This window comes from Panthera pardus, unplaced genomic scaffold, assembly GCF_024362965.1.
Source record: "Panthera pardus isolate Hobbes unplaced genomic scaffold, ASM2436296v1 HiC_scaffold_25, whole genome shotgun sequence".
Classification (NCBI taxonomy): domain Eukaryota; kingdom Metazoa; phylum Chordata; class Mammalia; order Carnivora; family Felidae; genus Panthera; species Panthera pardus.
The window spans coordinates 39,164,739-39,184,921 of record NW_026526821.1 but is presented as its reverse complement, the minus strand read 5'-3'; the positions used below and the strand labels follow the sequence as shown (position 1 = coordinate 39,184,921).

General features: G+C 35.4%; 1 protein-coding gene across 2 annotated transcripts in view; it reads left to right on the top strand.

Moving 5' to 3' along the window:
• The window catches only part of ESF1 (ESF1 nucleolar pre-rRNA processing protein homolog), a 63,526-nt gene extending 46,889 nt beyond the window's left edge, over positions 1–16,637 (top strand). For both annotated transcript variants that reach the window (XM_019462758.2, XM_019462759.2), the window contains exons 10-14: positions 455–576; positions 4,318–4,405; positions 12,626–12,708; positions 14,909–15,055; positions 15,780–16,637. In XM_019462758.2, coding sequence (XP_019318303.2) covers positions 455–576; positions 4,318–4,405; positions 12,626–12,708; positions 14,909–15,055; positions 15,780–16,073 — 734 coding nt within the window. In that variant the 3' untranslated portion in view covers positions 16,074–16,637. The remainder of the gene's footprint in view (positions 1–454; positions 577–4,317; positions 4,406–12,625; positions 12,709–14,908; positions 15,056–15,779) is intronic.
• The last annotated feature ends 3,546 nt before the right edge of the window (positions 16,638–20,183 follow it).

The window sequence follows — 20,183 nt, the reverse complement described above, 5'->3', positions numbered from 1 at the left end:
CATTTAAGTATAGAGAAATAAAATTTAAACCTAAACAAAGGATTTTTCTTTAGTGGTTTGACTGCATATCAACTTGCTGGGTTTGCTTACTTATTTATTTTGGTTTGATTAAGTTTATTATTGTTTGTTATTAGGAAATAGCATTGATATGATTTGATCCTATATTACTCTGATTTTGGAGTTACATAATTCAGTATTGTATTTTATTTTGTTACTCTATTAAATATCTGTAAGTGATCTTTTTGGTAAATTATATTTTCAACTGAATGAAGATAATAACATTTTATTTTTTTATTTTATTTTTTTTAAATACTTTTATTTTACCTAAGGACGAGGGAAGCTTCTTTTTGTAGAATATAGAACTATATCCAGCTAATGTATGAAAAGGGACAGCATAGAATTTAAAATAAGATAATAACATTTTAAACTGAACTCTATTTGTGTTTTTTCTTAGGTCTGAAAGAAAGTGCAGAAGAGATGGTGAGAAACAAACTGGAAGGAAAAGATAAACTGACCCCTTGGGAACAATTTTTAGAGAAAAAGAAAGAGAAGAAAAGACTGAAAAAGAAACAAAAGGTATCAATGATAATTTTGGGCAAATATTTATTGAACAACAATCATGTATCAGAAGATATCAGAAGATAGATAGCTAACCACTCACTAGAGTAGGCCATGTTATCACAATTTTAAGAAAGAGGAAAGGGAAAACCCAATAGCTTAAGTGTTTTCTACAAAGCTACATAATGAGGTACAAATCCTAATAAAAGCCCAGAGCCATTTTAACTACTGTGCTCTAGTATTTTACATTTACATGCTACCTAAATAAAATAAACAGCTTAATTGATACCTAGATATAAAACAGTTTGGTTCTGTTTCTATTTTTAAGAAAGAAATATGCATACAGATTCTTCTACTTGAGGATATATACACATAGAAATTTTTAACATGCATGAATTTTTTTCTACATTTGTGTTTCTCAACCTGAATTTTTCATTTTTCAGTATTAATCATATGAATCTTTTAACATCTTGTCATTAAATCCCTTTAATTAAGGCTATTTCCTCTGTGCTAATATGTTGTCTTGAAAAATCTGATTTGACTCCCATTATGGGGGGATAATATCTTTTCCACAGAGTCCTTAGTAACAGCCGAGACCACTTAATGGTTTTTGCTGCTAAAAATGCTCTATCTTGTCATTGAAATGTAGCATTCTAGCAGTACAGTTATTGCCTTAAGATAATATCAGTAATCACAGAATTTTGCAACTTTAGTAATCTTAAACGATTAGTTCTAGTCCAATCTTGATGCTTTATAGTTGTTGGAAATTAAGTGATTCATCTCCAGATACACAGCTTATTAATGGCCAAGCTGAGACCAGAATCCAGATCTCTCACTCCAGTGTCCTTTCCACTATACCGTATTCTCTAAATATACTACATAAGCTTGTGCTTTTGATGCAGATGTGACTTTCAGTGCTTGTGAAGATGGAACCCTGCAAAATTGAATGATGCACTGGAGGGACTTTTAATACTCCTCTATTTAGTCAGTGTTCCTGGAAATAGATAATACAATGAGGATAAAGGGTAAAAGCCCTGTCCCCCCTCTTCCTTAGAACTTCTTTTAAAACTAAGCAGGAAGTAAAATATCTTCTAAATAGAATAATTTCACAAGTTATTAAGCCATCTGTGTACTGTAAAACTTACAACTGGGTCTTTTTGGGTCAATAAAGTAGTCTCTTGTTTCTGAGACCTTTAGTAGCTATTCTCTTTTATTTTCATTTGCTGGGCACTTTGAGCTTATCTTGTGCTTTTACTCTTTCCCTTCATTGGGCTAAGCCTGGACTCATTACTACCACTAAAAATATGTTTGTTGAGTGCCAGTTTGTTCTAGGCTCAGTGCTCTGTACTGGATCACTGCTGGATTCCAGCAGATCCCTTCCACCCACAGGTTCTCGTATACAGAGGAGTTTCAAGAATTTCCTTCATATTAAAAATATTTTGCCCCTTTTCCTCACTGTGGCTTCCATTTTGACGTTGAAAAATTATTACTGAAGAAATGAATATATGTTTATATGCAATAATTGATGCAGCTAAAGTTTAGATCTAAAATCAGTGATGTGAGTAGATAGGTATTCTATAATCTTTGTTAGAAAAATTTATTACTACTGAATCTACTTTAAGAGTTTGGTAAACAAAATTCATAGAAGCTCTTGTTCTTAAAAGGATATTAATATCAAAATGAATACTTTTTAGGGCTTGGTGGGTCTTCTTCAGCATGGAAGATAATGTTTAACAGTATGTATTCTGAATATTTTTGTTAAAATGACTCACTTTGTAGATTCTTGGAAATAACCTCAATCTGGTTTGTCCGACCTCAGTTCACATGTCCTATTTATTATATAGGTTTGATTTTTTATTTAAGTATTCTAATTTAGTAGACTGTTCAAATTTGATTAGGAAAAATATTAACCAACACATTTGCTTAAAAATAGCCAAAGAGTTTTCAAGGGTGGATTATAGATAAAACAAAATAATTGTTAAAATTGGGTGATGAAAACAGGGGCTTCATTAAGCTGTCCTTACTGCTTTTGCATATGTTTTAATTTTCATAATAAAAAAAATCACTTTCTTGGGGCACCTGGGTGGTTCAGTCGGTTGAGCATCTGACTTCGGCTCAGGTCGTGATCTCACAGCTCGTGAGTTCGAGCCCTGCGTCGGGCTCTGTGCCGACAGCTCAGAGCCTGGAGCCTGCTTCGGATTCTATGTCTCCCTCTCTCTCTGCCCCTAACTCACTCGCATTCTGTCTCTGTCTCTCTCAAAAATAAATAAACATTAAAAAAAAATAAATTAAAAAAAATCACTTTCTTTAACCAGCAAATAAATTGTTATAAATAATTATTTACATGATAATCCACAATGTATAACTTCAAGCTGTTGATAGTCACTGCCATTTCTCAATTTTGTGAGAGATAAGGCCACATCTTTTCACTGATCACCCACATAAAAGTGTTCTTCTCTTTTGAATGTCTGTATCATTTCATTTTTGCTTCTTCTAGCACTTCCTATCTTGAACTGCTATTACTAATATATGTGTCTGTTTACGTGTCTAGCTTTTTTTTTATAGATTGTAAAATTTTTATTCATTTTAATTTTTTTAAATGTATTTATTTTTGAGAGTGTGAGTCAGGGAGGGACAGAAAGAGAGACAATCCCAAGCAGGCTCTTCACTGTCAGCACAGAGCTGAACACAGGGCTTGAACTCACAAACCATGAGATCATGACCTGAGCCAAAATCAAGAGTTGGACACTTAATCAACTGAGCCACCCAGGTGCCAGATTATAATTTTTTTAAAGACAGAAACCATGTATCTGATAACTTTCACTTTTCCCAACAACCCTACATAGCTTTATGCATTTATTAAATATTCCATAAATATTTATTTTTATCCATAAATATTTGTTGAAGAAACAAAAGAATGATCAGATAGGAGTTATTTTACAAATTAATTTTAAAAACTGGTTTCATTCTAGATTGAACTGTTTGATTTAAAAGAAATAAGATGTTGGGGTGCCTGGGTGGCTCAGTCGGTGGGCGTTCAACTTCAGCTCAGGTCATGGTCTTGCAGTTTGTGGGTTCGAGCCCCGTGTTGGGCTCTGTGCTGACAGCTCAGAGCCTGGAACCTGCTTCTGATTCTGTGTCTCCCCCTCTCTCTCTCCGCTCCTCCCCCACTCACACTCTGTCTCTCTCAAAAATAAACATTAAAAAAATAAAATTTAAAAAAAATAAAAATGAGATGTGATATATATATTTATGGATATATGTATATACACAAAGTGGAATATTAGTGATCAAAAAGAATGAAATCTTGCCATTTGCAACAACATGGATAGAATTAGAGTGTATTATGCTAAGTGAAATAAGTCAGAAGACAAATATATGATTTCACTCATGAGAATTTAAGAAACACAGCAGATGAACATAGGGGAAGGGAAAGACAAGATAAAAACAGAGAGGGAGGCAAACCATAAAAAACTTAAATACAGAGAACAAAGTGGGGGTTGCTGTGGGGGGATAGGCTAACTGGGTTGATGGGCATTAAGGAGGGCACTTTTTTGGATGAACACTGGGTGTTATATGTAAGTGATTAATTACTAAATTTTACTCTTGAAACCAGTACTACACTATAGGTTAACTAACTTGAATTTAAATTAAAAAAAAAAAAAATAGGGTACTTACATAAAAAAAGAAAAAGAAATGATAGGATTTTTCTTCATGGTCTTTGTAATAAACTGTATGTATTTTTATATTCACCTTAAGGCTCTTGCTGAAGAGGCCAGTGAAGATGAACTTCCCTCTGATGTTGATCTGAATGACCCATACTTTGCCGAAGAAATTACAAAAATAGGTAAGCCAGCCCATATTTGAGTTTTTAATTGGAATTTAAAGAAAGGTGACATGGGTGGAAACAGTGTAAACTACTCATTCTCTTAAAATTCCTAGAATTTGTGTACCTCTTTTAGTGGCTTATAAGCAAGGTCTGTCCTTTGGGGTATAAACATCTATCTAGTTACAAAGGGTCAGCATACAAATAATTTCATTATAGGAGGCTTTGGTGATGTGATTGATTTAATGGTTTACTAGGGATCCCTTTTTTGGAAATATCCTTATAGACAGATTGACTATAAAAAGATGAGGGGAAAGGAAGTGATCTTCTTGTGTGCTTACACTGCTTTTCTATGACATATCTCTAGGTCTTTACAAAGACTGTGAAAAAGTGAAAGTGTGAAATAAATTTGTTTATGTGGATGTGTGTATAAATTTCTTAGAATTTTTACATGGTGTTGTAGCATGAAAGCTTTTCTGCTCAAATATACAAAAACATCTATGTTTCATTTATCCATTTTTACATTTATCCTGCTTCATCATTGTAGATGAAAGCCAGCTTCCTCCCCTTTTACCTTGGATCCCAGAACTATCTGGTATTTGATTTCCTGTATCCAAGGAGCTTTGTTTCCATTGTATATGCACTGCTCATTCTTTCCCTAATGCTTTCATTCTTACCTTTTGGTTATGTGTAAATGTGTGTGGTAAGGTTCAGCCCATACATACACAAGTCAGTACAGAGACTACTATAAGCATTTTCCATTTGTTCTCATGCATTTTGCCTTTTTCCTGATCAGAATACCACACACATGAACTCCAAAAGGCTTACTCCTGGAGCAACTCCAAGCTGGCATTGTAAAGAGAAGGATTTTATGAAGTTTCCCTGCTTCTTGTCCCTGGTGACTAGTGGGCCAGAATAGTTCTCAACAGGAAAGTCAAAATTGCTCAAAATTATTTCCTGGTTGTTATAGCCTTTTAGCACTTGCATTTTTTTTTTTTTTTTTTTTTTTATGAAAAAGGAGATCAAGATGAATAAAGTCTATTATAGGATGTCAGATTCTTAGGAATTGGAAAGGGAAATGGAAACTTAGCATATTCTGCTTTTTATCATACCTGAGCGGTCATTTCTAGAAGATGATGGATTTTAGCCTTATCCTCTGCTTTCAGAAAACCAAGTTTATAATGGAGAAATGCAAAGCATTATAGTTTCCTTGTTCTCATTCCAAAGTGCTTCATTTGGCATGTACAGTCTGGTCAGATTGTAGAACTCAGGGCAGGATTCAAAGAGTAAGTTAAATTGTTTGATGGCTTGGGGTGGCTTGTGTCTTGGAATCAGCACATGTAAATTGTGAATAAGCTCTCACTAAAGGTAGTAGCAGAAGTTCCAAGGAAAAGTGTAGATAAAATTTGTTTGCTTTCAATATACTTTTGATTTCAGAATAAATCCTAAGAGTAATTATTTGTATCTGGGCTTAAGTTGTTTCTTTAAAGGGAAAAGAAAAACAGAAAGGCTGAGAATTTTTTTTCTTTTTACATAAATTTTAGGACAAAAAAAATGTATCTTGCCATGTTTGTTTATTCATACTGTCAATAAATATTGCCGCCTCGGTGCTGGACACTCTGCTAGGCTAGAGATATAACAGTAATAATACAAGCATGGTTATGTTTCTTGAGAAGTCTGTGGTATTAAGGAAGTCATGCTAAACAGGTAAACAGATAAGAGTATTGTAAGAATATGATCAGTGTCTTAAAGAAAATAGGGTAAGAGTGCCTGGGTGGCTCCATCAGTTAAGTGTCTGACTCTTGATTTTGGCTCAGGTCATGATCTCACAGTTGTGGGTTTGAGCCCCACATGGGGCTCTGCACTTACAGCATTGAACCTGCTTGGGATTCTCTCTCCCTCTCTCTCTGCCCCTTTCCTGTTTTCTTTCTCTCTCTCTCCCCCCCCCCCCCGCCCACCCCAAATAAACAAACTTTAAAGAAAATAGCGTAATATAGAGGATAAAACTGGGAGGAAGGAAGAGTAGCTTACTTTAGACAGAGAGGGGGGCCAAAAAAAAAAAAAAAAAAAAGGCTTTTCCAAGGTGGTGACATTTGAATAAGACCTGTAGAATAAGAAGGAGTCAGGCATAAAGAACATTGCAAACAAGGGAAAAGTAGGTATACAGGCTGTGAGGTGAGAAAGAACTTGTGTTGGAGAAATTGAAAGACCCAATGTGACTGGAAAATGGTCAGAGGAGTTTGATAGGAGGCCAGGCTGGGACACAGGATCAACCCTGCATGGCCTTGTGTCATGGCAGCACATTTTGATTTTACTCTCCTAACAGCAGGAAGCCACTGAAAGGTCTTTAAGCAAGAACATGACATGATCTGGTGTATATGTTGGTTCCTGTGAAGAGAACAGATTGAAGAAAAGGCATCAGTGAGAGCTGAGAGACCAGGCTTTTCAAGAGGTGATACTGGTTTAGGTAGCATGCCAGTAATGGAATTGGAAGGAGAAAAGTAAATGGAATTCTAGATATATTTTAGACATACACTTGTGGACTTACTTGAATAAGGAAGAAATTTAGCAGAACTAGATTTTTGTTTTGAGTCTCTAGAAGAATATTCTTCCATTTACTGAGTTAGGAAGGAATGTAAAAACAGTAGGTTTGGGTGGGAAGTAAGGTCAATAGTTCCATTTTGGGTATAATCACTTTGAGATGTATTAGGTTACATTTATAAAGAAGTCTTGGTGATCAGCCGAAAAGTCAGTGCAGATACAGACTTAGGAATCAATAGCATATAAATAGTATTTCAAACCATAGAACTGGAAGTTAAAAGCATTGGTAAGAGAGGAGGGTGCGTGATTGGGCTCTAGGTTGGGTAAAGCTTACACAAGGCACTATTACTCTGTCATACTGGAGAAGGTACTACTTGGAAGGTAGGGAGAAAGTTGAAGAAACTGAGAAGGAGCAGCTGTGGAATAGGAGGAAAAGCGTTAGTGTTTGGAAGGGTGTATAGTTCAAGCCCCATGGCTGAGCAGGACAGAGACATTTTAAGCCAGATGGACTTGGATACATTTGTAACACCTTTGCCCTTGGCAATCCCATAGAGCTAAACTTACATACTCTTCAAAATATGGAGGAATTGAGTTCATTGATTAATGCCAGACCTGATGTTTGGCTTGGGTTAGGAGCCAGTTGTGAGTACTAGAAATCTTTTCTCACTTTTCCTTCTGTTTTTCCCCTACACTATAAACTTGCTATAATTTTTTTCTAAACTACAAATTTGATATCAGATGAGAGGTTCAAAAATATGTACTTCTAGAATTAGTTAATAGTTAATTTTTTCTCTTAGAAATGAAATACGGTTGACCCTGAACAACATGGATTTGAACTGTGAATCCACTTATACGTGGATTTTTTTTTTATAAATGTAGTACAGTACTGTAAATGTATTTTCTCTTATGATTTTCTTAATAACATTTTTTCTTTCCTCTAACTTTATCATAAAAATATAAATGTAGTAGGTACAAATATGCAAAATATGTGTTAATCGACTGTTTATGTTATTGGTAGGGTCTCTGGTTGACAGTAGGCTATTAGTAGTTAAGTTTTGTAGAAGTCAAAAGGCACAAATGGATTTTCAACCATGTGGGGGGTCAGTGCCCCTAACTTCTGTGTTGTTCAAGTATCAGCTGTATTGGAAAAATTTGTTTATTGCTGTCTAATTGCATAAACTCTTTAATAAGATTTTGTTTTTGAAGAAGTAGGAGAGAAATAAAATACATCACATGTAAATATACCCTATTAACATGTATCCTTTGTCTTGACAACCTAGATATTTGATAAACAATAAACCATCCTGAAAATCTAATAATATGGTATACATACTTGATTCATTCAAACAGTATGATGAGTGCTTATATCCTACTGCTTGCATATGTGGCTTGCAGTTTTAAAATGCTTTTATATGTACTCTGTCTTCTAATCCAAACTTCAGCCCACTTTATAGATGAGTAAATTGAAATTCAAAAAACATAGTTGAATTGCCCAAGGGCCAGTGGTAAATGGTAGAACTTGAGTTTAAATGGGCTCCCATTTTGTAACCCTACGAGTATGTTGTGAAGACCAAAGCCAGAGCCAAGGACCCATGTGTATAAGAAGTGGATATAGGGAACTGCTGGATTTCCCAGAAAAGCCAGAATGCCCAGGTCCAAAGGATGATTAACAATCTGTATCTGTTAATCTTGGAACTTGCTACAAAAACAGTGAATTGCAAGGGGGCTTTATCACTCCCTTCTGGTCAGTACTGAGACCGCATTTGCCCTCCAGTGAATTCTTTTAACTGTTTTCCTAAGAAGTACTCAGCTAAACCCTCTGGAGGAAGTTTTTTATGAGAACGCTTCTCAGACATTACAAGTAATAGAATATGAAATTTCCTTTACAGATATTCCTTGTACAGGTCAATTATTTTTACAACAAATCTTTTTCCATAGATGTATTCTGTTACATTTGTTGCTTAAAGAGATAGTAAGGATAGTAAGCCCCAGTAAGGATTGTTTAGATTTATTTTTTTAAGCCATTAACATCTGATTTTGAATCTCTGTCAATGTATTAGAATCATCCATATGTACTTTTTGCAGCAGTCCCAGGACATGTGGTTTTTTACTTGCCAGAAGATTTACTAAAAAATAAATACAACATTTCAGAACAGGGACTTTCATTTCCCTAGTACTCTTATCTAACTTAGGTCTGAAAACTTTCCAAGGAGAAAAAAAAAAATGTTAAAAAAAATAAATAAATAAGATATGCTCTCTTAATATGATCTTGTTAACAGTGCAGAAAGGATTTCTACACATTATTTATCTTCTGACTAAACAGTTCAGGCCGGCAGAGTAAATTCTTTGTGAGCAAAAAAATTTTTATCATGCTAAAATTGGATATCATTTTTAACCCTTACCATTTTGGAGATTCTTTTTCCTCCTTTGCTACAATCTTTCTTTCAAGTTTATTTTTATTACTTTTCACCAGGTTGTTATAAAATCTGGAACAGTTAGTTGTGGGTTCTTTGAAATCATTTCCCACAGTTGTATATGAAGATCTTTATCTCCTTTATGTATTAATCATATACAGCCTGTTTTTTTCCTGCCACGGGATGATCTTCTGCGTACGTCACTTGTCCATTCACTTCAGAAGGAACTCTTGCCTTGAGAACATAGGAGCAGAAGTAAACTTAGGGTGTGGAAGTCAGACCCTAAGAAACTAGAACCCTGATGATATATATATAGATATAGATACACATTCTTTAAAATAGAGAAAATGTCATAATCTGAAAATAGATACCTCCATTTCCTGGAGAATATTTGAGATGGGAGCAATAAAGATTTTCACTTTAGGAAGAAGGGCTGTCTACAAATGTTTCTTCCTGGAAGTGTAGACAAATGCCTTGGTAGCACTGAGGGGTGAACCTAAACACTTTATGCTGGCGTTTTCTCTCAGCTGGGTATGGCTGCCGAAGTACAGCAGGGACTTAATACACACGGAGCAGTTTCTAAAGCCTCTCTCCACTTTAGGCTTTGCTTTTCTTATTATCCCTCATTAGCTGCAGTTATTCAACCATGTTATATTCTGTGAATTTTACTTTTTCACAACAAAATGCATTTTTTTTAATGTTAATTCATTTTTTGAGACAGAGACAGAGTGAGAGTGGAGAAGGGGCAGAGAGAGAAGGAGACACAGTCCAAAGCAGGCTCTAAGCTGTCAGCACCGAGGCCAATGCAGCAACGTGCAGCTCAGACCCACGAACCATGAGATCATGACCTGAGCCAAAGTTGGACCCCTAAACAACAGAGCCACCCAGGCACCCCACAAAATGCATTTTTTTTTAATTTTATTTTTTATTTTTTAAAATTTACATCCAAATTAGCATATAGTGCAACAGTGATTTCAGGAGTAGATTCCTTAGTGCCCCTTACCCATTTAGCCCATCTCCCCTCCCACAAGCCCTCCAGCAACTCTCAGTTTGTTCTCCATATTTATGAGTCTCTTCTGTTTGGTCCCTCTCCCTGTTTTTATATTACTTTTGTTTCCCTTCCCTTATGTTCATCTGTTTTGTCTCTTAAAGTCCTCATATGAGTAAAGTCATGTGATTTTTGTCTTTCTCTGACTAATTTCACTTAGCATAATACCCTCCAGTTCCATCCACGTAGTTGCAAATGGCAAGATTTCATTCTTTCTGATTGCCGAGTAATACTCCATTGTATATGCATATACCACATCTTCTTTATCCATTCATCCATCGATGGCCATTTGGGCTCTTTCCATACTTTGGCTATTGTTGATAGTGCTGCTATAAACATGGGGGTGCATGTGTCCCTTCAAAACAGCACACCTGTATCCCTTGGATAAATGCCTAGTAGTGCAATTGCTGGCCCGTAGGGTAATTGTATTTTTAGTTTTTTGAGGAACCTCCATACTGTTTTCCAGAATGGCTGCACCAGCTTGCATTCCCACAAAATGCATTTTAAATGGAAAGAGTTGTTAGAAGGAGAATTATATTTGATAGTGAAGGAATATAGCTTAGTGATTAACATTAGAGAGCCTGAGCTGGACTGCTTAGGTTTAAATCATGGTTCCTTCACTTACTAAACTTGAGAGAATTACTTAAGCTCTCTGTGCTTTGGTTTCCTCATCCACAGAATGAAGATTATAACAAATAATAGAATCTACCTCAGCATTGTTGTGAGGATTAAATTAGTTAATATATATAAAGTGAAGAGAACAGTGCTGCTGCCTATCACAATAGTAAGTACTATGTAAGCTTAGAGACCATTGGTTTCTCTGCGTTGAGAGTGCAGAACACAGCTTAGCCAAAGAAGACCGTGTTCAGAGTTCAGAGAAGATTGGCATCGTGTAATAACATTCTAGAGTAACAGAACATGTCTTTGTAGATTCTGAACTGTCTTATTCATTACACTAGTGTTTCATACTTTTGCACCCTGACACCCATTCCCTTTGTATCCCTCCTACTCCAAAGACCCAAAAAAGGAAGAAAAAATCAGGCATCAGCATGATCACCAAGGAGCCCAGGACATCTTATGTATGTGTAGTCAGACTATCATAACAGTAACAACAAGCACTTTATAGCACTGTGTGTTAGGTATTAACTGACCTCTTCATGTTTACTAATTTATTTAGTCCTCACAGTAACCCTATGAAGTAGGTGCTATTATTATAATTGCCATTTTACAGATAAGGACACAGACCCACACTGCCTCAACCAAACTGTGGTACAGCCAGAATTTAAACCCAGGTCAACTGCTCCAGACTCAAGTGCCTTTAATTGTTGTTCATGACTACCTGTTACTCAGGACAAGAACATCTCATCTAACATCTTGTCTCCAGAAGTCCCTGAGTCCCTAGGAATATAAGCAGGGTACCAATAAGGAGCCATTATTACCATAAGTAGTTTTGCCCAAAAATAGCACTAGAAAGTTAACCGAAGATCAAATTTGTCTTCAGAGAATGAGAGTTTTGTTAAACTTTTACTGTGAAATTCTTAATGCAAAGATGAATTTTTCATTTTCCAGATGAGTTTTTTATATACAGAGTTTTAAGAGTTTATATACTAAAGTAACTTTTGTGTGTGTGTGATTTTTTCTGTTGTTCTTACACTAAAAATGTAAGCTCTATTTAAGCTCAGATAACTATTCTCCTGGATATCTCTTAGGTGTTGTTTTCTTCCCCCTTAATGTTAAACTCTTTAATCTATCTGCATTATTTTCCTGTACATTGTAAGATGATGCTGCAACTCAATTTTTTTCCCCCAGAATAAAGCAAGTTGCCCAGCACCAGTTATTCAATAATCTCTTCTTTTTCCAGTGATGTATGGTGCTGCATTTTATTATATACTAAGCCATAACTGTTCTATTTCATGAATGGATGTTGAATTTTATCAAATGCATATTCTATACCTATTAAAATGATCTTATGGTTTTTCTTTTTTAGTTAATGATGTAATCATACATTACTTTCAGAAGAAATTCCTTCTTTATAATATTCAGTCACCCCATCCAGATGTATTTATTTCATTCACACCCATAGCCATCACTTAGTAATATTTTTTTACTTTCTTCAGTTTCTATACGTTTATTGATAAGATTATTCCTAGATATCTTGCATTTTTGTTCCTAGCATAGTCAGAATGTTATGAATAGTCTTACAGTTTTCCCCCCTTCTGTGTTGGTTTGTTGTGCCAGGTATAAAAGAAAAGAAAAAATCAGTGAAATCTACAAAAGATGGCATATCTCCAGTGGAAGAAGCTGAAATAGAAAGACAAAAGGTAAAACATGATCATTGTTACATGACTAGTGGATAATTGATATGTACAATTTAAATGAAGTTAGTTGTCTATATAAGTTTCTACTGTCCCTAAAAAAAAAATAACTTATAAAATAAAATATAAAAAATAAAAATATAATATAAAAGATAAAACTTATATAGCAATGGTATTTATAATTAAGTTATAAAACACATAATTAAGTATTTTAGCAGTGCAGTTTTTAAGTTTTACCAAACATTTTTCCAACTAGTACAAAGTTGAAATTTATCTCAAACCCAAAGCATGTCCTTTTTGATTAAAAGGAAAATAACTCATTATTAAAAATTCTTACTGTGGGACACCTGGGTGGCTCAGTCGGTTAAGCATCCGACTTTGGCTTATGTCATGATCTCGTGGTTCACGGGTTTGAACCCCACATCAGGCTCTGTGCTGACAGCTCAGAGCCTGGAGCCTGCTTTGGATTCTGTGTCTGTGTCTCTCTGCCCTTCTCCCACTCACTCTCTGGCTCTCTCCCTCTCTCTCTCTCAAAAATAAATAAACATTAAAAAAATTTTGGGGGGGCTCCTGGGTGGCTTGGTCAGTTACGTGACCAACTTCGGCTGAGGTCATGATCTCATGGTTCGTGGGTTCAAGCCCTGCGTTGGGCTCTATGCTAAACGCTTGCTTGAAGTCTGGAGCCTGCTTCAGATTCTGTGTCTCCTTCCCTTTCTGTCCCTCCCCCACTTGTGCTCTGTCTCACTGTCTCTCAAAAATAAATAAATGTTAAAAAAAATTTTTTTTAATAAAAAAATAAAAATTTTTTTAAATTCTTACTGTAAGACCAAAAATACTACTATTAAAACCTTGAAATAATATTGCCATAAGTTTTAATTCAATCCAGATCTGTCCTATAATTCAGACTGCTTTTATGTTGTCAAGTGCTAATTTCTCTCTTATTATGTAAACAACATAAATTTAATGTATAAAATTAAAGTTTTTCTTGAAAATGCAGTGACCCTTATGCTTCAGTGACTCCAAAGATCCATGGCACAGATTAGTATGTATTTTTGTTGAGGTAGGAATTGGAGTCAACAGTGTCCCTATGACTGATGTTCATGTCACTCCCTGGGAGTCAGCCTGACTGGTCACCTAAACTCTGCACCATAATGCATATTTTCTAACCTCCATTTATTGCACGTAACAGTAATGTTCATAGAGTAAAGGAACACAAAGAAAATCTTTTGTGGAAAATGGCTTTAAAAAAGAAAGCCAACTAAAGGTGCCAGTGATGAAAGTGAAAGGAAATTAAAGCCATTTAAGTGTTAGTATAGGAAAATTCACCAAAGCCTGACAGCATACTCTGTATTTTCTCTAGTACACATTTTCTCTAGTATTTACTCAGTTCCTCAAAGTTCATATTTAATCCCATGGTCGGTAGAAAATGCCACTGTTCAGTGGAAACAGACATATTAGATTTCAGAAGCAAATATTAAGATCCTGCCTTTATAGAAATGTATCAATATTGAAAAGTTAAAGGTAAAAAAAGCAAAAGAAAGAAGAAATACCTTGCTGTTAAAGCACATGTTTGGAAAGTGTAGTTTGTGTCACAAAATACTACACATTTGTTAGATTGAGTGTCATTACTTACAAAGACCAAAGTGATGGGGCTCCTGGGTGGCTCAGCTGGTTAAGTGTCCAACTTCAGCTGAGGTCATGATCTCACAGTTAGTGAGTTTGAGCCCCGCGTCAGGCTCTGTGCTGACAGCTCAGAGCCTGGAGCCTGCTTCAGATTCTGTGTCTCCCTCTCTCTCTGCCCCTCCCCTGTTCACACTCTGTCTATCTTTCTCAAAAATAAATAAACATTAAAAAAAAAATATTTTTTTTAAAGACCAAAGTGAAAATGAGGAATTTTTATTTGAGAGATTGAGGGAATCTTTTCTATAGCCTATTAATCAGTTATAATAAGTGAAATGTCTGGTTTTTAAATACAAACTTTCATTCCTCTTGGTGATGCTTCTAAAATTTTTACCTTATTGCTCTACCAAGATCTTTGGGTTTCTTTATGAGTTTTGGTAATCTACAATCAGTTTATAGATGATAAATGATGTCCCAGAGCATTAGCGACCAGGTTCTCTTCCTAGAGGGGATATCTGTACCCCATACTTCTGCTTGGGGGAAAGAAAGCACTGTTGTGTATTTGATCTTTATTTTCTCTCAACAGGCTGAAATGGCTCTGCTCATGATGGACGAGGAGGAAGAGAGCAAGAAACACTTCAATTATAATAAGATTGTAGAGCACCAGAATCTAAGCAAAAAGAAGAAAAAACTGCTGATGAAAAAGAAGGAATTATTAGAGGATGACTTTGAGGTAACCAGGGACAAAAGTCATTAGCCTCTTAAAGGTGGTATTGAATTTAAAGTCAGCTCTGGAGATGATCACGGAGCACAACCAAAGTTAGCCTGAAATGTCTTAAGAAGGGCCCGTAGTAGAGCCAGAGCTACCATCTTTTAGTCCAGAACAGCCAGTTCATCCCAGGGTGGATCAAATCACTGTTTATTTAGTTGGGTACCAGGTGAAGTATTGGCTTGTCTTTTGGTAGCCCTATTGCACCAAAAATACATACCTTTTAATGTTAGAATCGCATGCAGTGTGATGCTCACGGTGGGAAAGATATGCATACTCAAGCTTGACTGAAAAATAACAGGTTCATGTCACATCATATCACTGTGTGCAATAGCCACTGCAATAGGCTATACTTTTTTCATTGCTATATCTCTTGTTTCTGTCACTCCCTCCCTCTTTTCCCTCTTTTTGCTAATAAGTACATATTCCTAATAGTCATACAGGCCTTATGTGTGGGTTTGATTGAGCCTGTACAAAAAATCTAGAAACAGCAGTCAGCAACTACTTAATGACTTCCAAGAGTAGGCCTTAAAACTCCATTGGACTGTCTGTGGGATACAGTTTTCTAATGAATCAATACAAAATGCTCACATTTGTATTTTATACAATCAACAACTCACTTCAAAATTTGGCCCCATTTTGGGCCTTCTGATTTATTAATTTATTTGTTTTTCTTTTGTATTTGCAGGTAAATGTTAAGGATGCACGGTTTCAGGCAATGTATACTTCCCACTTGTTCAATTTGGATCCTTCAGATCCTAATTTCAAGAAAACAAAAGCTATGGAAAAAATCCTTGAGGAGAAAGCCCGGCAGAGAGAACAGAAAGAACAAGAACTTACTCAGGCAATAAAGAAAAAAGAGAGTGAAATTCAAAAGGAATCACAAAAGAGGTCCATTGATCCTGCCTTGTCAATGTTGATTAAATCTGTAAAAAACAAAACAGAGCAGTTTCAAGCAAGAAAAAAACAAAAAGTCAAATAGCTGTTTGTTGTTTCTTTTTGGATTGAGAATGTGTTCTCCTAAAGTGTACTGAAGTGATAGAGGGAATATTTATTGGGAACAAAGCTTTCTTTCAAGAATATGAATAAAATCTTATTCTGACAGTTGTAAAATTTCTTCCCCTATACAACAGTTTGACTTAATTGTGGATGATTGACAGATTTGTTCTGTATGTTTCCACAGATTAATCATAATTAATTTAATTAAACTGAAATACAAGATTTATAAAATTTTTGTATTTTATGAAATTGAGTCATACTAGTAGAAAATTACTCTTGTCCTAATTTTTTAAAAGATTATTTACAATTCTATATAAAAATAGAGCAGTGCCCAGTTGTTAAGTCTGAATAAGAGTTAGGAACAATTTGAAAATATGTAGATGCAATATGTTAATTTCTCTGGAAAAGGAGGCAGATTTAGGTATCTATGTAAATTTATTTTTCTGGCCATAATGGATAGAAGCCAATAACTTCATTGTTTGTTCATGTTTATTATAGTTTGTTTATGAAATTAATTTGTAAATAAAAGTATAAAATATTTTTATTATTTTGCGTAGCACTGACTTCTTTACTTTTATATCTATATATAGCACCTTAAATAAACTCTCTGAAAAAATACCTGAAAAATTGACTAAGAGGACAACTCTACGAAGAGGCAGTTCCAGGTTTGCATTGCTCATAATTGTATTTGAAATGTTCGTGAGCTCTGCAATGATTTTTCTATTTGTAGTAACAGAAAATTCTGTCTGCCCTTCAGATTTTTGGAATGCTTAGAAGGGTAGATATGTTACTATAGAGTTTAAGGATTCTTAATTCATTTTAAAATTAAGTTAAAACACACCTGTAGGGCCTTAATACTCCTGGATCTCCTCTGGCCTAGGTTTTATAAACTATTAACCATTTAGAGAGGAGAATTAAATGTGCTATATAAATAAGATAAAAAACAAAATGGTCACTTAGAACAAATGATAAATACGGTAGCTCCTGAAAGGCAGTAGGAGTTTAGCCAGGATTGTGGTAAATAGTAAGCTTAACATTTTTCATATAAAAATTCAAGCCTGCTAATGTAGTATGTGTTTTTAAGAATAAAAGGATGGAAAATTCAGAGGAATATCAAGATGACAAGGGCATATAAACAGACTCTGAAAGGAGAAAGAAAAAAAGAGGACATTGCTCATTATAACAGAGAAAAAGGCAGAGAGTAGTGTGTGTGTGTGTGTGTGTGTGTGTGTGTGTGTGTGTGTGTGTGTGTTTTCATAAAAGCACTGCCATTGTTAGGTAATTCAGCCAAATAAAGCAGTGTACCTATCGATGCTCTGTGAACTTCCCAGTATTTCACTCACTGAAAGACCATGAATCTTAATATGTTTATGAATATAGTCTATAAACAGTTTTATAATTATTCGTTTCCTTTAAACTATTTAATCATAATGTAGGAATTACTCAGGGTTTGATTTTAAGATTCCTGTGAAACTTAGCCCTTTGGTGTTTGATTGGTTTGGTTTGGTTTGGTTTGTTTTTTTGTTTTTGTTTTAGAGTTCTATGTTTTTAAGTCACTGTTTTTAATTGTAAATCTCATATTACTAATCAGGCACATAATTGCTTACAACAAATAAGTTGAGCTTCTAAGTTATGCATAGCTCTGACTCCTTTTCTCAAAGAATTGATACTTTTTAGGTAGAAGAAAAAATGAAAATAGTACTATCAGGTACATTAAATAAACATTCCACACCAAGAATGTGAGGATATCAATAAATAATTGCTAGTAGTAAAACTCAGGGGAAAAGTGGACACTGTCAAAATTCCAACAATGTGAGAATAGTTCGGGTGACCTTTAAGGTCACATTTATTTTATTTGTTTATTGTTGGTATCCTTGATACCAAAACCAGACAAAGACAGTACAAAAACACTGACTGACATGGTTAGTATGTAGAAATGTGACTCCTGGAGGATCTGTCCCATGAATTTAGGCATAAAAGTCCTCAAAATTAGCAGATTGAATCCAACATTGTAAAAAGAATTATACACCATACCAATAAATGGCGTTTAATTTCAGGTACACAGAGCTGGTTGATTCAAATTCAATCAACATAATCCACTATATTCACAGACTAAAGAAAATAAAATCATATCAATTGATGAGATAAAGTATCTGATAAAATCTAACACCCATTCATGATCAATAATAGGTTTGGAATAGAGAGAAACTACCTAACTTGATAAAGAGTATCTTTATGAAAAAACTAAAATTAACATACTGACTAGTGAAAGACTGTATGCTTTCCTAAGATTGAGAAGGAAGCAAGGCTGTTTTAACCCTGTCTCTGGAAGTTTTCTGCATTATGATGGCTTTGACCGCTGAAGCCTCACTGACCCTAGAGAAACTGCCCCACCCCATGCTAGCCAATTCCTGGAGATAGTAAATAACTTGCAGGCAAGCACGCTTTTCAAATGCAAACCAACCAATCCAGAGCCCATATCCCCAACCACCTCCTTTACTGGGCTTTCACACTCAGGGCTCTATCCCCCTACTCTATTAACCCTGTGTCCCGGAAGCAGACATACTAGGAACAGCCCATGTACCCTAGAGCCTACTGCAAATCCTAAACCTGCTTATCCCATCTTGCCTATCCCTCCCCAAAGAAACCACAAGGAAAGCTCTTGCCCATATCTTCCCCTGCCCTCTCTGCTTCCTGACCAAACCTAGTGTTTCTCTTTGTGGCCCCTTTCTGTGATATGCTATGCCCCCATTTTTGAAGGAATATGAGTATAAAAAACTTACATCATGACTGTCATTCCCATGTCTGCTTGTCTTATATCTGTATAAACATATCCCAGGTATCCTTAAAACAATGTCCACTCTCACTACTCATTCAACATAATACTGAAAGTTCTAGCAAAAAACGAATAAAAAAGTAAAAAATACATAAAGATTGGACAGAAAGAAATATAACTGTCCCAATTTGCAGATGATACGATTGCCCTCATAGAAAATCCCAAGGAATCTACAAAAACAAAAACGGGCTCCTGGGTTCAACTCTTGGTTTCAGCTCACGTCATGATCTCACATGGTTTGTGAGATGGAGACCCACATCATAGCCTGCTTGGGATTCTCTCTCTTCCTCTCTCTGTTCCTCCCTCTGTCTCTCAAAATAAATAAATTTTTAAAAAAACCCTCAAACTAATGAGTTCAGCAAGATTATAGGATACAATGTCTTGCACACAAGAATTAATCACATTTCTGTATATGTACTAACAATGAAATATGAAAACTGAAATTAAAAACACAGTTGTTCTGGGGCACCTGGGTGACTCAGTTAAGTGTCCAACTTTGGCTCAGGTCATGGTCTTGCAGTTCGTGAGTTCGTCAGGCTCTCTGCGGACAGCGCAGAGCCTGGAGCCTGCTTTGGATTCTGTGTCTCCCTCTCTATCTGCCCCTCCCTCGCTCATGCTCTCTCTCTCTCTCTCTCTCTCTCCCCCTCCCTCTCTCTCTCTCTCTCTCAAAAATAAACATTAAAAAAAATTTTAAACCACAGTTCCAAATAAAATAAAATACTTAGGTAAAAACTTACCAAAATGTGCGGAATTTGTATGCTGAAAATGACAAAATGCTGATGAAAGAAACCAAAGACAAATGAGATGAGAAGACTCAACATAGTAAATATGTCAATTTCCCCCCAAATGGATGTGCATATTTGAGGCAATTTTGTGGGGATATTTTTTTTTTCCTTTTTACTGAAGTATACTTGACATATAATATTACTTTAGTTTCAGGTCTACAACACAGTGATTTGACAAGCTTGTATGTTATGCTATGCTCACCACAAGTGAGATACCATCTGTCTCCATACAACGCTATTATGATGCCACTGACTGTATTTCCTATGCTGTATCATTTATTCCTGCAACTTATTCATTGCATAACTGGAGCCTGTATATCTCACTCTCCTTCACCAATTTTGCCCATCTCCCCACTTACCCTCTAGCAACTATCTGTTTGTTTTCCCAGTATTCATGGGTCTATTTCTGCTTTTTGTTTTTTTATTCATTTGTTTTTTAGATTCCACATATAAGTGAAATCATATGGTATTT